General features: G+C 63.6%; 2 protein-coding genes across 2 annotated transcripts in view; one reads left to right on the plus strand and one right to left on the minus strand.

Annotated features, from left to right (window-relative positions):
- The window catches only part of CHRNA4 (cholinergic receptor, nicotinic, alpha 4 (neuronal)), a 9,432-nt gene extending 7,625 nt beyond the window's left edge, over positions 1-1,807 (plus strand). The window contains exons 5-6 of the mRNA XM_005885609.2: positions 7-57; positions 1,637-1,807. Of these exons, the coding sequence (XP_005885671.1) occupies positions 7-57; positions 1,637-1,762 (177 nt within the window). The 3' untranslated portion in view covers positions 1,763-1,807. The remainder of the gene's footprint in view (positions 1-6; positions 58-1,636) is intronic.
- A 6,287-nt stretch (positions 1,808-8,094) lies between these two features.
- The window catches only part of COL20A1 (collagen, type XX, alpha 1), a 24,016-nt gene continuing 13,216 nt past the window's right edge, over positions 8,095-18,894 (minus strand). Inside the window, exons 18-37 of the mRNA XM_014532831.1 lie at positions 18,644-18,786; positions 18,351-18,480; positions 17,333-17,371; positions 16,273-16,411; positions 15,838-15,980; positions 15,525-15,634; positions 14,923-15,081; positions 14,740-14,817; positions 14,260-14,346; positions 13,645-13,698; positions 12,844-12,939; positions 12,721-12,774; positions 12,582-12,635; positions 12,248-12,301; positions 11,557-11,628; positions 10,910-10,945; positions 10,732-10,798; positions 10,339-10,458; positions 8,560-8,658; positions 8,095-8,268 (exon numbers count right to left, since the gene is read on the minus strand). Of these exons, the coding sequence (XP_014388317.1) occupies positions 8,243-8,268; positions 8,560-8,658; positions 10,339-10,458; positions 10,732-10,798; positions 10,910-10,945; positions 11,557-11,628; positions 12,248-12,301; positions 12,582-12,635; positions 12,721-12,774; positions 12,844-12,939; positions 13,645-13,698; positions 14,260-14,346; positions 14,740-14,817; positions 14,923-15,081; positions 15,525-15,634; positions 15,838-15,980; positions 16,273-16,411; positions 17,333-17,371; positions 18,351-18,480; positions 18,644-18,786 (1,760 nt within the window). The 3' untranslated portion in view covers positions 8,095-8,242. The remainder of the gene's footprint in view (positions 8,269-8,559; positions 8,659-10,338; positions 10,459-10,731; positions 10,799-10,909; positions 10,946-11,556; positions 11,629-12,247; positions 12,302-12,581; positions 12,636-12,720; positions 12,775-12,843; positions 12,940-13,644; positions 13,699-14,259; positions 14,347-14,739; positions 14,818-14,922; positions 15,082-15,524; positions 15,635-15,837; positions 15,981-16,272; positions 16,412-17,332; positions 17,372-18,350; positions 18,481-18,643; positions 18,787-18,894) is intronic.

Genomic DNA, 18,894 nt, shown 5'->3' on the forward strand with positions numbered 1-18,894 from the left:
GCCGAGGACGTCCAGCACATTGCAGCCCGCTTGAAGGCGGAAGACGCCGACTTCTCGGTAAGGCCCTGCCCCCGTGCACCGGGAGGTGCCCCTGGCCCTTGTGGGACGAGCAGACACTGAAGGAGGGAGTGATTGGTGACAAAATCAGGAAACAGCTCTGGGCATGCAGCCGCCAAGCCCCCACCCTGGCCTGCTCCCTCCTCCCTGAGCCCTCAGGCTGGCCAGGTCCCTGGGGTGGAGCTGGGGCAGGTGGCCCAGAGTAGCTTTGTGGAGCAGATCTCAGGGACACCCCTCTGGGCTTCAGGACCGAGGAGCCGACGGGAGGGGCCGCTGGCCCCTCTGTGGCTGGTCAGCTGCCCTGTGTCCGTCCGCAGTGCGCTCCCTGCGTCACTGGCTCTGGGGAATGACATGACTTCACTAGTCGCCTGAGCGACCGGCAGGCCTTGGTGGCTTTGGTCTGCGCTGGCCTTTCATCCTCAGGACAGGGCAACAGTGGGCGAAAGGCAGGGAACAGCGTGCCTCCACGCAGCAGGGTCCCTGGCGGGCTTGTTATTTATAAGTGACCCTGTGTGCGCTCAGGTTTCCTGTGAATAAACAGTTCCGTTTAGGTTTGGTTTAAAACTGTCAGGATTACTTTAAAAATCAGAGCAGAAAATGGCAACGAAGAACCCATTTTTCCTCGACGCTCCAAGACGGGCACTGAGCCCCGCCTTCGCCCCGGGCTGTCTGACCCACGATGCCCTGACGCTGCTTCCTCCCAGTCCCTCAGGCGCCAGCAGGCCGCCCACCCGGGACCCGCTGTAAGGCAAAGGCCAAAGGTGGGGTGAGGGCTGGGGTCTGCTCCCCTCTCCATAGCCACTCTGTGCCTCAGTGTCCCCATCTAGACAAGACAATACTGCCTCCTTCCTCACCGGCCCCTCACGCAGGCGACGTGCTTGGCATGCTTGCGTGTTTGCGTCCATGGCCGCCCGCTGGCCTCAGCATTTGGGATTCCCCCTGAGCCCTGGCCCCTCCCTCCTCCTTCTGCTCACAGCACCTGGCTGTGCCCCACCCCCTCGGGCTTAAGGGACAGAGCTGAGAGACTCCATTGATCCCTGAGGGGCCTCGGGCCCCCTGGGCAGCTGACCCCTGAGCACCCGCCCAGGAGGAGAGGGCAGTCAGGCCTCAGCTGTCACTCAGACACTAGGCCCCTGGGGGCTCCTGTTAGAGGTCAGGCCTTGTCACCCAGGGTGCTCCTGGCCCTTGTCCTGCGGCCAGGGGGTGCCAGTGGCCCTTTCTGAGCTCAGTTGGTCCATTTGAAAAATGGGGGTGCACTGGATGGCCTCCATGGCACCCCCTCAGCTTTAGCAAACCTGGAGCAAATTCCATTGTGAAGCAGCCTGGACCCTGGTGTTCCTCCAAAGACCACCAGACCCGTCCCCCACGGCAGCCGGGATGTTCAGTTCGAGGGTGTTGCCCCCTCTGAACCCGACTTCAGCGGACATGTGGCTTCTCTGCACCCGCCCCACTCGGCCCCCCAGCAGGTGTGCCTGCGGCCCTGGCGGGCTCGGTGGCGAGGATGGAAACAGAACCTGTCACGCAAAGTGCCGGGTTCCAGAGGTTCTTGCTGCCTGTGAGGTGCATGTCTGTGTTGCAGGTGAAGGAGGACTGGAAGTACGTGGCCATGGTCATCGATCGCATCTTCCTCTGGGTGTTCGTCATCGTCTGCCTGCTGGGGACCGCCGGCCTCTTCCTGCCGCCCTGGCTGGCCGGCATGATCTAGGGGCCAAAGCACTGTACGGATTACTTTAAAAATCAGAGCAGAAAATGTACGGGGCCACGCCGCCTGCAAGATTGTCCCCCACCTTCTGTCTGCTCCTCCTGGGGAAGCCGGTGCGGCTCCGGCGGCTGGGACCTGCCCAGGAGGCAGCCCGCTGGGAAAGGCTTGTTCTCACTGCAGGTGGCATCGCTGCCTGAGCCACTGAAGTGCACCCCGAGCATGGCTGCTCTCTCCTCACAGGTCCCAGCCGTCCCCACGTCCTGGGGCCAAGCCCTCAGCCCCTCTCAGCCCCTGTCCCCTCCTCCCTGTGGGATCCCGAGGCCCCTGCCTGTCCATCCCCGAGCGTGGGGACGCCACCCCTACCCTTGGTCCTCGGGCCTGCTCTCTTTGACCCCACAGAGGCCAGTCACAACCATGCGAGTCTCACTTGCCGGGTGGGCCTAAGCAGGGGTTTTATTTATTTTATTTTTAAAATATATTTTTATTGATTTCAGAGAGGAAGGTAGAGGGAGAGAGAGAGAGAAACATCAATGATGAGAGAGAATCATTAACTGGCTGCCTCCTGCACACCCCCCACTGGGGATGGAGCCTGCAACCCGGGCATGTGCCCTTGACCGGAATCGAACCCTGGACCCTTTAGTCTGCAGACCGACACTCTGTCTACTGAGCCAAACCGGCCAGGGCTTTTTGATTTGTTTTGATGAATTTGTGAAAACCTAAGTTTTGTGCCCAGGGGTCCTTGGGGAGTGGAGCTGTTAAACCTGGTCCCACTTGGAAGAGATTGGGGGGCAGGACCCCATGAGGGAGGGACCTTTGGGCTTGGGGAGTTCAGATGATTGCCTTCCAAGGGTCCTGGGGGCTCCCGGGCAAGCTCTTTGCAAGGGTCATAGGTCACCGTGGGCACTGGGAGTTTGTGAGGACAGCTCGCCCAGGGCCTGCTCCGGGCCCTCGGAGTGTGGCGCTGGGGTGGGGCCCTGAGGAGGCCGAGGGGAACCTCCACAGGCCTCCTGCCCTTGGACTCATCTGTGGGAGGCCAGTTCAGCCAAAGGGCCTCTCTCACCCACAATGCAAGGGCCCTCTGGCCAGAGGTGTAGGGGATGCCCCGGAGGGACGGTCCTGGGGGCCTAGGATCACCCCCAGGGCAGAATGCTGGGTGCCACCCCATGTCTCCCTGACCTGGGCACCATGGCCCTGCGTGCTGTGATGATTTGGAATCCTCAGTCTCCAAGTGGAGGTGGCAAGGACACCGTGTCCCCTCCCAGGGAGTGACATTGGGTGGAGGCAGGAGGAGGAAGCTGTTCCTGCTGTCCATGGTCAAAGTCCCTTCCACAGGGCAGCCACGGGCATGGCAGCCACGGGCAAGGTGTCCCGCCTGGCCAGTGCCTGGGTCACCAGGGACTTGGGAGAAGTGAGTGAACAATTCAGTGAAGTTTGGAGTCGAGTGGACCTCGTTGTGGCAGAGGTCAGACTCCCTGGTCGCAGCCAGGCAGCGGTGCCGTGCAGGAGCTGGAGGGGCTGCACCCCTCGCCCAGGCACTGAGACGGGACCTGACCTGGGCCCAGGGGTCCTCGTGCCCGAGAGGGTGCAGACCCCTGTGTCCTCTCCTCCCGGCCCCTGGGCCACGGGGGGCCTGCTGCCCAGCTCTGCTCTGCACCTGCTTCCTGGGGGCGTCGGCATCAGTCCCAGGCGCTGGGGCCGCTCACCCAGGACAAGCGAGGCTGAGCGGGGACACCAGCCCCGGGGCATCAGGGAGGTGGATTTCAGATGTAAGCACCTCGGTCCTTACATAAGCAGATTTGGCCACCAGATGCGCGGGCATCTGCCAGGAGCAGCCAGGCGCCGGGCCCACTGAGATGTTTTTCTGGGTCACCAGGGAGACCTCGTACGAAGCTTCCGGAACTGGAAAAAAGTGTCAGGAAATGCACAGAAATAACCAAGTGGTCATATTCCCACCACAGCAAAGTAACCCAGCCTCCGTCTGCCTCCAGTGTGGTTTCTTTAATGTAAATTTAATAGGGAAAACTCATGATCTAAGCCCTCGAGTGAGTTTTACTAAAATTTGACACCAAGGACCTAGGGCGCCATTCCACACACAAGACGCCACCCTCCCCCTGCCCCTCAGGCAGTCCCCTCCTGGCCCCCAGCCTGGGCTTCTCCATCAGCCGGCTCCTGCTCCTGAACTTGGGGTCGGGCCTCCATTGCTGCCTCCCTCCTAGTGTGTTGAGACTCACTGGTCCTGTCTCGTCCTCGGACAGTCCTGTCTCGTCCTCGGACAGTCCTGTCTCGTCCTCGGACAGTCCTGTCTCGTCCTCGGACAGTCCTGTTTCAACTGTGAGCAGAGTTCTTCGCCTGAATCAGCGGAGCTCGCTGTCTCGTCCCCCTTGAAGAACGTGGTCTCCGGGTTTCGCCGTCACGACTCAGGCGCTGTGACATGCTGTGAGGTCTTCGGGGATGTCCTCATGCCTCATGTCCTTATGTCCCTCATCTCACTCACACACCGGGCCAGTGTTTCCCCTCCTCGATCGCTGAGGCCCAGACAAGGAGGGACTGCCCAGGGCCCGGAGGCCCGCGGGGATGTCCTAGCTCGTCACTCCTGAGCTTTGTGCCTGCCCTGCCTGGCCCTCCCTCGCCCCCTCTGTCTCCCGACCAAGGTCCGTGCTCCCCACACAGTGTGACATACCCCTTCTCTCCGGAAATTAAGTAATGGATTCTCTTCTCAACGGCATTGGCCCCTTCGGGACATCCCCCGGTCTCCTTTGTAAGTCATGATGGCCCTGGCCCGTGTTGCTCAGTTGTTAGAGCGTTGGCCCGCGCACCCAAGGTTAGCAGGTTTGATTCTGGTCAAGGGCGTGTACCTCGGTTGCAGGTTCAATCCTTGGCCCGTCGGGTGCGTGTGGGAGGCAACCAGTTGATGTGTTTCTCTCACATCCATGTTTATCTTTCTCCTCTTCCCTCCCTCCTTCCACTCTCTCTAAAATCAATGGAAGAAAAAAAAGAAGTCATGATGGGGCCCAGAGCACTCCCAGGTACACACCTGTGTGGGGTCATTGGTCACGGGATGCCGAGCCTTCCCAAGTGGACACCCGCTCCCCACAGAAGCTCTGCAGTTGGCGTTGGCTGGACGTTTGCACATTATTGGTCACGTGGCTTTTAGAGGGTGTGCGTCACCTGTGTGCTCGGGGCCCAAGGCTTTTGTCCGTCCTCCTGTGGGAGACTTCCTTCCCTGCGCGTGATGATACTTTTCACCAACCGCATCTTTCCCAGAAAAGCTTTTCATTCTGATGAGGGGCCATGTCTTCGTTTTTCTTTCTGTGGCTGCTGCTTTATGGATCCTGTGTGAGAGCTCCTGGCCGCCCTGGGCTTAGGAATGCGCCCCTCCCCTGCCTTCTGTCACCTAGAATGCTTACAGCTTTCTCGTCTTTAGGGTTACCGTGTTTTTCTTTTTTTGTTAATCCTCACCCCGTTGATTTTTTTTTTAGAGAGAAAGTGGAAAGGATGGGGGTAGAAGAGAGAGCAATGATGTGAGAGAGACACATCCATTGGTTGCTTTTCACATGCACCCTGACTGGGGCCAGGGATCAAACCTGCCCTTGACCGGGAATCGAACCTGAGACCCTTTGGTTTGCAGGCTGATGCTCTAACCACTGAGCACGCTAGCCAGGGCTACCATGTTTTTCTAATTAAGTTTTGTGCCTGGTGTAGACAAGGGCAGAGCATCAATGTTTCTGATTCGAACCTCTAGCAGTTTCGAACCATTTGTTGAAAACACGGTCCTTCCCCAGTAAGATGCCTGGCAACGTGGCCCCTGATCTCCTGCTCCCTGGTTCCTCTGGCCACCGGAGCAGGAAGCGTGTCCTGTCTTCTGACGCAGGGAGAGCTCACCTCCCGGGTCAGATGTGCCGTGACCTCTGCACGTGGAGCAGCTTGCCCCTGCCTGGCCCACAGGCCCCGCACAGGAGTGCGCTTCCCCCGAGGCTGCTCGGACCTGCGGCCAGAGCCTGTGCTTCTCCAGAGCTGCAGGAGTTGACAGAGACCCTCACAGGCCCCCAACAGAACTAGCGCCTGCGCTCAGGGTCCTGCGGCCCGGGAACAATCTAGAATTCTAGGCTGCTGCAGGCGACGGTCTGGGTCTGCGGAGGGCAAGGCTCTTCGAGCAGCCCTGCACTTCCTGTGTGTCGGGTCACTGTGACTCCGTCCGTCCGTCCTTCCTGCGGAATGCACCTTGCTTCCCACAGGGTCCGCCTCGTGCCGCTCCTTAGACTCGGGGCCTGTTCACTCAGTGAGGATTTTATGGGGTAAATCTGTGCGCTTTTCCTTCAACACATGGAGGTCATTGCCTCCCACCCACCTCTGCCGCCCAGTGGCTCTCACTCTGTGGGCGTTTAAAGACGGTTTCCTGTCGTATGCTTCGTGTGAATGAATCTACATTTAAAAAATCAACCATGTTTGGCATTCTGAGCCTTTTGATCTGAGACCATAAACTTCCTCTAATTCTCAAATCTTAAAAAAACCACTTTTCAGCACTCCCACCGCGCTCGCTGGCCTCCCTAACCAGGGAGCCGCGGCCTGGGTCGTTCTGGGTCCTCTGCGCCTCCGGGCGGCCCTGCCTGACCTTCCGCTGCGTCCCTGGGTCCTGGTTGCCCCGCCCGCCCTGCTGGTGCTCTCCCGGTGTGTTCTCTGCACACGTTCCCGCTGCCTGTTCCTGACGTGTTCACGCCGTTAATGCCCACCCTCCTCCGCGAAGACCCGCAGTGTTCGGTTCGGGGCCGTGGGGACCGGCCTCCTCTCCTGCTCAGCTCCCAGGTGTCACACCTTCCCCGGAAGTCCTCTCCCTGACCTTACAGGAGCACTGCGCACGGTGAGGCGTGTGAGGCGTGTGCACACGTGTGCGTGTTAGCAGCGGCGGGTGTGTATGGGAAAGTGTGTGTGCATGTGCAGGTTTGTGCTGTGTTGGCTTCACATGGACCCCTGTGCAGCAGCCCACAGCTCAGGTTGAGGGTCGAGAGGCAGGCAGGCTCGTGTCTTTCTCAGCCCAGGCCGTACTCCATTTGGGCCAGCAGGTGGGGATCCTGTGCCCGGGGCGGCAGCAGAGGTCCTCCGCCCACTCCAGCCTCGTTCCCAGGATGGTAGCTCATCCCCGTGGTGACCAAGAGGCATCTCCAGCCCTGGCCAGTGTCCCCAGTGGTTAGAGCATCAGTCCCAGCACCAAAGGGTCTCGGGTTCAATTCCTGGTCAAGGGCATGTACCTGGGTTGCAGGTTCGACCCCCAACCCCAGTCCAGGGCGTGAGAGAGGGAACCAATCGATGTCTCTCTCCGCCCCCCCTTCCTTCCCTTCTACTCTCTCTGAAAAGCAATGCAAAAAATATCCTCAGGTGATTAAATAAAAAGAGGTGTCCTCCTCACTTGCTGGCTCCTTGACCAAACACCCCACTGGCCCAGGGTCTTCTGGCCTTGCTCTCTCTGGAGCGTCCCAACAGGTGGTCTCTGCACCCACACCCTCCGGCCTCGGAGATGAGCCTGGGACTCAGTCCTGGGACGAGCCAGGCTGCCTTCACCCCCAGGGAAGCCAACCCCTGGCTTCCACTCGCCTCCCAGATGGTGGTGCCCACACTTCTGCCCCCGTGAACACCAGACTCACCAACCCACCCACCTGCTCTTCAACACCTGGCTACTGGAGGCACCTGGAACCCGCTCTCCGGCCCAGGGCTGTTCTTGCTCCCCCCCCCCCAAACCAGCAGCCAGCCCCAAACCTGCCTCCCCACAGCCCAGCCAGCTCCATCTCAGTGGACAGCAGGTGAGGTCCCCAAGCTGGCTCTCAGGCGGTCACAGCAGCTCCCGCTCAGGAGCCCGTGGCCCCCAGTGCTCCTCGGAAGAACCCAGACCTCCCCGAGCCCTGGGCTCAGCCCTCCTGCCATGCCGGGTCCCGCCTGGCTGGCCCAGCCTCCGGCCTCTCAGGGCTGCACCCCTGCTGGAGCCTCCTACCACCTTCACGCCCTGCTGGGCTCCTGCCTCTGCTCCACTGTCTCCATAGAAGCCCTTGGCCACTGTACATGAAGGAACCCCCACCCCAGATCCTGCTGGTGGTTAGGAAAGGACTTGGTGTGGAATCGGCCAGGCCCACAGCGATGAGAGTCCCAGGGGAGCAGGCGTGGACGGGAGGCTGCGGGGGCGGGGCTGAGACACATGGGCCTCTGAGGGTGGGCTGGGCGCTGTTTTTAAAGCCCACCCCCACCCAGTGACCCAGCGTGTGGCTTAGACTGAGGGCCCTGGCCTGGCAGCACTGAGCTCTGGAGGCTCAGGTGGGGAGCCCCAAGGCAGCAGGGAGACTGTGGGATTGAAGGTGGGAGTCTGACTCCATGATGAGGTTTATGGGGCGGAGGGAAGGGTACAGAGGAGAGGTGCCGCCCTCGCTGCCCATCCGCCCGCCTCCAGCTCCTCCCACACTCTCCGGCTCCTCTGAGACTCCAGGGAAGAGGTGCAGGTCACTCCAGGCAGCAGGGAGAACGGCCTGGCAGGAGGGGAGAGGAGACCGGCAGGTCTGGGGGTGCAAGGGACAGCTGACCCCGGTCAGCCCGCCCAGCCCCACTGTCCGGCGAGCCCATCCGGGCCGTGAGCAGGGCAGAAACAAGGGGAGCCCTCTGCAGGACCCTGCCCCTCGGCCAGTGCTCCCTGGGCCCCCACTGCGCCTGCCTGGCCCAGGTGTCCTCCCTGGTGCACACTGCCCCCCTCTCTGAGTGCAGCCCCTGGCAGGGCCTCCCTGGGCTCCCACTAGGCAGGCTCCCCCAAAGCCCCCACGCACCTCCGGTACCTCCTCTCCCCAGGCCAGGTCCCCCTGCTCCTCCCAAGGATCCTGGAATCTTGCTCCCCTGTGGCTGAGGGCTGCCCACCTGAGCCAGGGCTGCGGGTGCACGTGAGAAGGAGGGGCGGCTGAGACAGGGCAGCAGATGGCAACACTACCTTTCTCTGGACCCTATTCTGACCCAGAGGAAGGTGAGTGCCTGGCAAGGGTGAAAGCTTGGGGTGGGGGTCCCTGAGTCCCAACAGGCCCCGATTGTGGGCTCAGTGGCTGAAGTTCAGGGTGAGGTGGGGCTGGTGGGGGAGGCATGGGGTGGGGTCTTCATGAGAGCGCCTGCCAGCCTGGTCTGGGCCCTGGTGGGCAGGGCTTCCCACAGGCAGGGCCCCTCCACAGGCAGTGCCCCCTCCCCTTCCCTCTCCCCCACCCACAGTGACGTGCTGTTTCCCCCAACCCTCCCCATTCTCCCCATTGAGGCTCCGAGCTCTGTCTGCTCAGTCCCTCAATCAGCCTCTCCGTCCACCTCAGCATCTGAGCCATCAGGTGCCACAGCCCCAGCCCGAGGAGGTGGGAGGGCGCAGGAGAGAAGGAGAGGGGATGGAAGGGCAGCGGTGGCCCTGAGCTCAGACTTCCTGGGAGAATGGGGGAGGGGCCGCTTTGAGGACTCCAGGAAGCCAGGCAGGTCCTGTGTCTCCCCACCCAGCCAGCCCCAGGACACTGGGGGAGGGGGAGCCAGTACCTCTGTCCTCAGGGCGGGAACCACCATTTCCCCCTTCTCCAGGGAGCCCAGGGGCCTCCAAGATGGGCATGGGGGGCCGGGCACTCTTGTGGGGGAAGGAGTCCAACTTCCGCACATGCGCTGCGGAGGGGGGGGCAGGGGGATGAGCGGGCTGTGGGGGTGTGGAAGCCCCCTGCCTCCCCAGGGCTCCCTGGAGCCTGCCCAGAAGAGTGGCCAGGCCAGGCTGGTCGCTGAGATTGGGTGGGGACAGAGACAGGGCCGGCGCTGAGATTGGGTGGGGACAGAGGGCGCTGAAATTGGGTGGGGACAGAGGGCGCTGAGATTGGGTGGGGACAGAGGGCGCTGAGATTGGGTGGGGACAGAGGGCGCTGAGATTGGGTGGGGACAGAGGGCGCTGAGATTGGGTGGGGACAGAGGGCGCTGAGATTGGGTGGGGACAGAGGGCGCTGAGATTGGGTGGGGACAGAGGGCGCTGAGATTGGGTGGGGACAGAGGGCGCTGAGATTGGGTGGGGACAGAGGGCGCTGAGATTGGGTGGGGACAGAGGGCGCTGAGATTGGGTGGGGACAGAGGGCGCTGAGATTGGGTGGGGACAGAGGGCGCTGAGATTGGGTGGGGACAGAGGGCGCTGAGATTGGGTGGGGACAGAGGGCGCTGAGATTGGGTGGGGACAGAGGGCGCTGAGATTGGGTGGGGACAGAGGGCGCTGAGATTGGGTGGGGACAGAGGGCGCTGAGATTGGGTGGGGACAGAGGGCGCTGAGATTGGGTGGGGACAGAGGGCGCTGAGATTGGGTGGGGACAGAGGGCGCTGAGATTGGGTGGGGACAGAGGGCGCTGAGATTGGGTGGGGACAGAGGGCGCTGAGATTGGGTGGGGACAGACGCAGGAGAGAAGGAGAGGGGATGGAAGGGCAGCGGTGGCCCTGAGCTCAGACTTCCTGGGAGAATGGGGGAGGGGCCGCTTTGAGGACTCCAGGAAGCCAGGCAGGTCCTGTGTCTCCCCACCCAGCCAGCCCCAGGACACTGGGGGAGGGGGAGCCAGTACCTCTGTCCTCAGGGCGGGAACCACCATTTCCCCCTTCTCCAGGGAGCCCAGGGGCCTCCAAGATGGGCATGGGGGGCCGGGCACTCTTGTGGGGGAAGGAGTCCAACTTCCGCACATGCGCTGCGGAGGGGGGGGCAGGGGGATGAGCGGGCTGTGGGGGTGTGGAAGCCCCCTGCCTCCCCAGGGCTCCCTGGAGCCTGCCCAGAAGAGTGGCCAGGCCAGGCTGGTCGCTGAGATTGGGTGGGGACAGAGACAGGGCCGGCGCTGAGATTGGGTGGGGACAGAGGGCGCTGAAATTGGGTGGGGACAGAGGGCGCTGAGATTGGGTGGGGACAGAGGCAGGGCCGGTGGGGGGCAGGGCCTGCGGGGGCACTGGAGGCTCGGGGTCCTCACTCTGGATGATGGACTCGCAGGCCTGGCTCACAAGCTGGTAGATGGCGGCCCAGGACTGTGGCTCGCCCTATGAGGAAGACGGGCCACAGCGTAGTGACCAGGCTGCCGGCCAGGGCAGGGTGGCGCTGTTGTCCCCATGCACAGGAAGTGCCTGGGCCCCCAACACTGGCACACTTACCTTCTCTCCTCGCTCCCCCTTGGGCCCGGGCAGACCCTGAGTCAGAGGAAAAGGAGAGGGAAGTAAGCAGGGAGGAGCCCGGGCTGGCCTCTCCCTCCCCCTCCTGACCCCGGCAGCCCTGACCCCTTGCAGCCTGGGGCTCGGTCCCTGGGGAGGGAGACCAGGCATTCAAGCCTCCACAGGGTGGGCACAATTTCTGCTCCTTGGAGGCTCGGAGGCATGAATCCCCAGCGGGCAAAAGACCTGCCTCTCAGATGGGTTCCGTGCCCACGGCTGGGACCCCCCACCCCCAGTACAGCCCCCGCGGCCTGAGCCAGCCAGGCCTGCACACAGCACATCCCTGTCCCTGCTCGCCTGCCGCCCCTGCCTCCATCTTCCTGGCTTCCAGGAACCTGCTGGGACCCCATCCCTCCCCGCCCCCTGGAGCCCACAGGCCTATCACCTGCCCCCCACCTGCCTGTCTTGGGCCTGGCAGGGTCCCCCCACTTTCCCTGCTGCAGACCAGCCCCAGTGTCACTGCCTGCACAGGCCTCACTTCACACATGTGTGGGCGCAGGATGCCCCTGAGCATCAGCGACGCTGACTTTGCACATGTGTGCCCCTCCCCCCACCGTCTGTTGGGCTGTCCAGGTGTGGAGAGGACTTACCGTGGGCCCCACAGTCCCTGGGGGTCCTCGCTCCCCACTGGTCCCCCTGGCTCCCGCCATGCCCGGGTAGCCCTGCTGAGACGCAGAGGTCGCAGACTGCAGCCCCCAGCGAGTCTGGCCCCTCCTCCCTCTAGCCCTGGCCTGGTCATTCGGTCCCCACTGTCCTGAACCCAGACCAGACCCCATGGCTTGTCCCCAGCTCCACAGGCCTGTTGTTCCTGCAGGCCGTGCCTCACGTCCACCCCGATGGGCAGCTTGGGCACGCAGCCCAGGACCCCTGCTCAGAGCAGCTCCCAGGCACTGAGCTCAGCAGGGACCCCAGGAATGGCCAGCTTGGGAGGGAAGGTGCTTCTGAGTGAGGAGGGTCCCCAGCCCTCCAGTAGGCAGGGAGAAGGGCCTGGGGCCGCATGCCCAGCCAGGCCCACCGGGAGCCCTGGCATCTCCCTGCGATGTGGAATTGGGGTGCAGGCGTGACTGGGGCTGCCCAGCGGGGTGAGAAAGCCCCTCTCCAGCAGCCCTCCAGGGCACAGGACACTGCATGCCCGGCAGGGCCCAGGAAGGGCTGGCCCAGCAGAGTGAGGACTCGCAGGTCACCTTGTGGGGGTGACCACGCTCAGTTCAGCCCCAAGGAACCTCAGGGGGTGTGGGTAGGGATGGGCAGGGTTGGGCTCACGGGGGAGGTGGTGCCTACCCTAGGTCCAGGGGGTCCGGGCAGGCCAGCGGTGCCCTCCAGGCCTCTCATGCCCTGATGGCCAAGGAAGGGCGGGTTGGAGGGGGGCTCAGACCCCACACATTCCTCCCATGGCAGCCCACACCTGGGAAGGGGTGCACCCCTGTGCCTCACTTTGAGAGCAGTGAGCCGGCCAAGTTCAGGGCCTGACCCCACCCTGCATGGGCTGGCATTCCCCTCCCCCCTGGCCAGGCCACGGGTGGGGGCAGGATGGATGGGAGTGGGGTGAGAGAGAGGGGAAACCCCACCCTACAGCCTCCATCTCGAAACCCTCCCCAGCGGGCCTCTCTCCCACCTTCGGACCCTGGAGGCCCGCCTCCCCGGGGTCGCCCTGGTGGCCGGGGTCGCCCTGGAAGAGAGCAGAGGTGCTGGCGAGGCTGGGGCCAAGTCGGACCCAGAGCAGGCCCTGTCCCCGAGACCCTCCCGCCCACTACCTGCAGGCCCGGGAGTCCATGGTCCCCCTTCTCTCCTTTGACCCCTGGTGGACCCTGGAGGGGAAATATAGACTGAGCCCCAGGGCGAATGGCAGTGGAGGAGGGAAGGGAGGCAACACCTACCACAGGTCCCTGGACAGTTCGACCCTGGGTCCCTGGTGACCCCTGATGACCTCCAGGACCTCTGGGTCCGGTCTGTCCAGGTGGCCCGGGCTCTCCCTGGAGACACGGGTGGGGGGGGGGGGGTTGAGAAGGCACCAGGCCGCTCCTGCAGTCCCCCCCTTCCCCCAGTCCTGTAGCACCCTGCCTCTAGCCGGCCTGTGGCATCCAGACCAGGTTCACAGAGGTCTTCAACCCACGGCCACCCCTGGGGGGTTCCTGCTGCGACCCTACTCCAGAGCCAGGAACTGGGCCTGGGCCGCCTCTCCAGGTCCCAGAGATGGGGAGTAAAGAAACCCCAAACACCAGGTCACCTCACTACACCGTAAACCAAACCTCTAAGGGGCAGACGACACCAACACTATTTAAACTGAGACTGCATGGAAAAATGCTTTGAAATCATTTTTTGTGAATTAAGCATATCAATGCACCAAACTCCATGAAGAAAAAAACAAATTTTCTGTGAGTGTGAGTGTGAAAATCAGCAAACCAGCGACCCCAGGGACGCGCCATTTTCATAAAACAGTCACTCCCAAGCCGCGTACAATGTGGGCCACCTTCCCTGTCACACTGACCGCCAAGACCCTGGATGACAGACCCGCGGTGCGGTGGGGAGCTGGGCCCTCCTGGGGAGGCACCTCGTTCCTGGGGGGAGCCCCCTGGCTGGTGGACCACGTGGGCTCCCCCCTGTGCTCTTGTGAATGTGCTGGGGGTCCTCCCCAGGAAGGTAGGATCCAGGCCCCCCCAGGACTCCCCAGGACTTACCCTGGGTCCTGGGAAGCCCTGCTGTCCTGAGGCTCCATTCCTGCCAGGGAGGCCCTGCAGGGGCATAGGCAGGGCTGAGCCCAGCATGGCCCTGGGTTCCAGTCCTGCCCTCGGGTAAAGGGAAGGGGCTTCCGGTGCGGCCTCCATGCCGCTGGCCACTGTGCAGCCTCGGGGCAGGCGGCCTCTCTGGGGAGGGCTGCACCAAGAGCACAGAGCCAGTGCTCACAGACCTGCCTTCCCACTGCAGCCGGCCCTGGAGCCTCCCTCAGGGGGTGCAGAGGGGCTGGACCTGCCCCAGGTGGGAGTCACGACCCTGCTGCAGGCAGGATGGTCCTGGAACTCCACCCCAGTCAGGAAAGATGGGACATGCTAGGTCCCACACCAGAGGAGGGGGGGTTGGCTGGGAAGAGGGGCCAGGGGAAGGAAGGGGCTTGCCAGGAGGGGCCCCATGGGTTGGGGGTGACAGGCAGCAGGGAGCCGTGTACAGTGCATTTCAGGGTGCGGCAGGCCTGGGGAAGGCTGCTCGGTCCAGGCTCCCAGCTAAGGGGCGCGGCAGGAGCCACCTTCATCTGCCAGTGGCAGCAGATGTTGCCGGGGAGGGGCCGCTGGACTCACTGGAGGCCCTTGGGGTCCCGGGGGCCCAGGTATCTGCGAGGAGCAGGTGCAGGCGGGAGGGAAGGCAGGGCAGGTCTCTCTGTTCTTCTAGAAGAAAGGAGACCCATCGTTAAATGGACCCTCTCCCAGATCTTGTCTGACACCTGGGAGGCTGGGGGGGAGGGGAGGGGACCTGATCCTGGGGGCTGACCCCAGGCTGCCCAGCACACACCCCGGGGCAGGACACCCTCTCTCACTGCCCCGCAGGCCCCAGCATGGCCATGGGGAAGTCACAGAAAAGGGGCGTGGCCCTGAGTGCTGGGTTTTGACCACCCTGCAGCTGGGACCTTCCTGGCCAGCTCCAGCCTGCTTTGTCCCCAGGGCCTCCAAGATGCTCCCCAGAAGCCACCTCCTTCAGGAAGCCTGCCCAGATCTCTCCCAGCACCACGATGACCGGGACAGCCAGCCTACCCCCAGACCCTGTGGCACTTGCCCACCTACCGACGCAGGGAGCTCGCAGCACCTGTCCTCCTCCGCCCAGGTGTCACTGCACACGATCTGCAGCATCTGGAGCTGCAGCTACAAGTCAGGGCAGGAGCTCGGTTGGCCAGATGTGGCTCAGGCAGGAGGGGCTGGGGATCTGCCGGCCCCTGAGTGGCCAGGCAGGACGAAGCCGAGGCTCACCGCAGCCGAGCTGCTCCGGGGGCCCCGGGCCTTGGCCAGCTTCCCCAGCGTGATGAAGCCGGTGGCGGGAGGGCTGCCCGCCTCCCCGATGGGCCTCTCGGCCACCTTCCTACAGTCCACGTAGAGCTGGACCTTGGAGTGTCCCACGGCCACGTGCACCTGCGAGACACCACAGAGTTTCCCCACAGCCCTGGCCAGGTGGGAGGAAGTACCCATCACTGGGGGCCCCACCCCACCCCACCCCAAGTCTCTGGTTCCCCACCCCTCCTGGCCTCAGTTTCCCCTCTGTGAAATGGACGAAATGCACCCGTTTGGGCCCTTCTAGGATTTGCAGGAGCAGAGAAAAGGGCTGGGATGCTCTTCAACCCAAATTAAGGATGGGGCCCCACAGGATGCTGGGGCGGAGGGGACCGCAGGGGCAGAGGCCGGACGGGCCAAGGTGGCCCCCAGCAAGGAGAGCTCCAGCGTGGCCACGAAGGCTGCTGCTGGGGGTGGGGCACATCCTGCACAGCCCAGGGGAGTCTGTTCCAGAACATGGGGGGCATTGGAGGCTCTCAGGCAGGTGAGGCACAGGCTTTGGTCTATCTGGAACCTTCCAGGACCTTGTGGAAGCTCCCGAAGAATATCCTCCTCACTTCAGGCAGGTCAAAGGTCACCTCCTGCAAGGCCGCCCTGGGGTCGTGGCTGAAGTAGGTCAGGGACTTTCTGCCTGCTACGGGGCAGGGTGAGGAGCGAGTGAGACCCCACCCACCCACGCGGGGGGCGGAGGGGGCCAAGGCCAGTGTGGAAAGCAGCCCTGCCTCCTGATGGGCATCAGCGCCCTCGGCCTAGTCTGGAGGATCTGCTCAGGGTCATCAGCCGGCGAGGCTTCTAGGGACAGCCTGCCCCCCCGCCCCGCTCGCCCTCCCAACTGACCGTCCAGCAGGACCCCGAGGACAGGTCGGAAGTCCTCGGCTGTCATCTGCCACAGCGCAAAGGCCTCGCGGGGCGTTTCGGGGAGGAGGCGCAGGAGGAAGACGACTGTGTGCTCAGGCGGGAGGGCGGCCGGGTGGATGTCGCTGTTGGGGCACAGGTTGGGGTCACCACAGGCCTGAGAGGGATGGGGTCTGGAGGGGCCACAGCTATTCCCGAGGGCCCAGACCCATGGGACCAAGATCTCTCCTGCCTCAGTTTCCCCACGCATAACAGGGTGTAAGGGACAGAACTCCCTCCGGGGCTGTGGGGAGATTCAACCAGAGGCGCTCTGAGGGCGAGGCTCTGCCCCGCCCAGGACCCAAGGCCGTTCCATCCCAGCCAGTGTCACGATGCTGTGCCCACACCCAGGTCTCAGCCCACCGCCTGCTCGCCCACCTGGCTCGGCGTGTCAGCTGAGCGTCCCTGAAGAGTGTGAAGGTCCTGGTCGAGCCAAACGCAGAGGGCTCCATGGCCACCCCGCGGATGGAGGCATACTCCCGCTCCACAAGCCCAAAGGCCGCCATGAGGTCAAAGCCTGCAGGGCCACGGTGGAGACCCAGGGACAGACAGGTGGGAGGCGAAGAGAAAGAAAAGCAGGTGTCAGGGTGCAGGGCAGGGAGCCATAGAGGACACCCAAGGCCGAGAGCTCAGCGCCAAAATGGGGTGTGCCCACCTTCCTCCTGCTGCTGACTCGGCCGCCCCGGGGCGCTGTCTGACCCGGCCCGCAGTCACGGATGCCCAGCAGTCTCACCACCCACCGGACTTAGCCACTCAGAGCACCTGCCACTCCTCCAGTGCTGAGCGTACCAAGTGAGCGTGCAGCTCACCCCGCTGGGTGCTCAGCGCCCGGGTGGGAGCAGACAGGAGTGACAGCCCGCCTGGCCCCACTTCCGGTCACAGGTGGGCCTGCCCTGCTTCAGGGTCTGAACGGCGCAGCCTCATTGCTCACTCTCGGGAGACCCCAGAGAGACTCAGCCATCAGGACAGGATGGGCTCCCCTCCCTGTACCCTGCTGACACCACCTCACCACCCCGCTCGGCAGAGCCGCCTGGCCCAGCCGTGGGCAAACTACGGCCCGCGGGCCGGATCCGGCCCGTTTGAAATGAATAAAACTAAAAAAAAAAAAAAGACCGTACCCTTTGATGTAATGATGTTTACTTTGAATTTATATTAGTTCACACAAACACTCCATCCATGCTTTTGTTCCGGCCCTCCGGTCCAGTTTAAGAACCCATTGTGGCTCTCGAGTCAAAAAGTTTGCCCACCCCTGCCTTGGACAGTGACCTTGCACAAGCCTCAGTAACCTAGACTGTGAACCTTGAGGTGCCTCCTGTAAAGGTGTGAGCCTGCCTGCCTGATGCCCTGTACTGTCCCCAGGCCCTTTCCTAGGGGCCCGAGAGGAGGGGGGACAGGTGGGGGTGGGGAGCGAGAGCACCTGTCTCAGGACAGGACCCACCTGCAAGGGAGCCATCTGGGTGGAGGGCTGGGCAGGCTGCTGAGAGGCGACAGAAGGTCAGGGTCAGCGGGGAGGAGCCCCTGGGCAGTGGGCCTCCTGCGGCTGGAGATGGGCTGGAGCCCAACTGCTGCCTCCCCTCTCGCAGGTCCTTGGACCTGTTGCCCCCGTGCCTCAGGGACGGGGAGGGATGGGGTGGTGTCCCATCATCGCAGGGTCTTTACTTCCACCCCTGGAAGGCAGCACTCCCCATGGTGCTTCCACTGACAGGGTATCGGCCACCCCGATGTGTCCCAAATGGCAGGGCCAGGGAGATGCCAGGGTGTGTGGACACGCCCCCCGGGACGCACGCCGTCCAGGGCTGTGCAGGCGTGGTCCACCGCCAGGCGCTCAGGGTGTTCTGGGGCGTGAAGGGCACTGAGTGCAGCAGCTGTCCACTGAGCAGTGAGGCCCCCGACCCTAGAGGCATTCAAGCCAAAACTACAGGACCATGGAGGGGACACAGGGAAGCTGAGGTGACCAGGCTGGCTGGCGCCTGAGGGCCTTCGGCTCCCAGCATCTGGGCCTGTCCACAGCACCAGCACAGACAGCACAGTGGTCCCTCCGCGTGGGCCTGGCCTGCAGGGTCAGGGCCCGGGAACACTGACACCACGGCCAGGTGCTGGGCCCCTCTCCTGGTCATCTGCCATGGCCTGTGCGCCCGCCCGCCTGCCTGTCTGCAAGCGGCCCTGTGGGCTGCACGGCTGCCCTGACCTTGGCACAGATAGAGGGCAAGGACATGGTCCCCAGCTTTGGGCCTTGCGGACAAGGGGCCTGGCCAACCAGCGGGAGCTTTGCTGGTCTCAGCTGTCTCTACAGCGAAGTCTTCACGCAAAAACCCGATTCCCTTCTGCTCGACAGCAGCGCGGGCCGTGTGCTGGCAGCGACAGGGCCTACCGCCGGCGGGAGGGCCCCGGTTGAGTGGCCCCACAGTTCTGGGCGCTGAGGGCTGCCTGGGGCCTGGGGTTTCATGCCCACTCACCCGTTTGGCCTGTGGCAGTCACTGCCACACTCTCTCCTGCTCCGTACACTGCTGAGACCAGGACCCTGTACGTGGTGGCTGCCAGCAGGTCAGGGAGCATCGCATGGCTCCTGGGTCCTGGAACAGAGACCTGGGGGGACAGCCGCTGAAGCGCCTCTGCTCGCTTAGGCACCTCCGCTCCTTCGTCTGTGTCTCGCCGCGGAAGCACGCGGCAGACAGGTGGCCACGCCTCCCCCGGCCACCAGGCCCCAGGCCCACGAGGGGCAATGGCTCCCTGATCCACCAAGACTCACTGATTTCTCTGGTCCGGAGCCTGAGGCCAGCATGTACGTGAGCCGGTAGTGGAGGACGTGGCCAGTGGGGGGCGTCCAGCTGACCCGTAGGCTGTTTGGTGACTCAGAAGCCAGGGTCAGGTTGGAGGGTGGGCTCCGGCTGACTGAAGGGCAGTGGGGGGTCAGCAAGGGCTGGGCCAAAAGGCAGCAACATGCTTCAGCACGCTCTGTGGCACGCCCTGCCATACCCCCACCCACGCCACCCTCCTACC

Source organism: Myotis brandtii, unplaced genomic scaffold (assembly GCF_000412655.1).
Source record: "Myotis brandtii unplaced genomic scaffold, ASM41265v1 scaffold915, whole genome shotgun sequence".
NCBI classification, from domain to species: domain Eukaryota; kingdom Metazoa; phylum Chordata; class Mammalia; order Chiroptera; family Vespertilionidae; genus Myotis; species Myotis brandtii.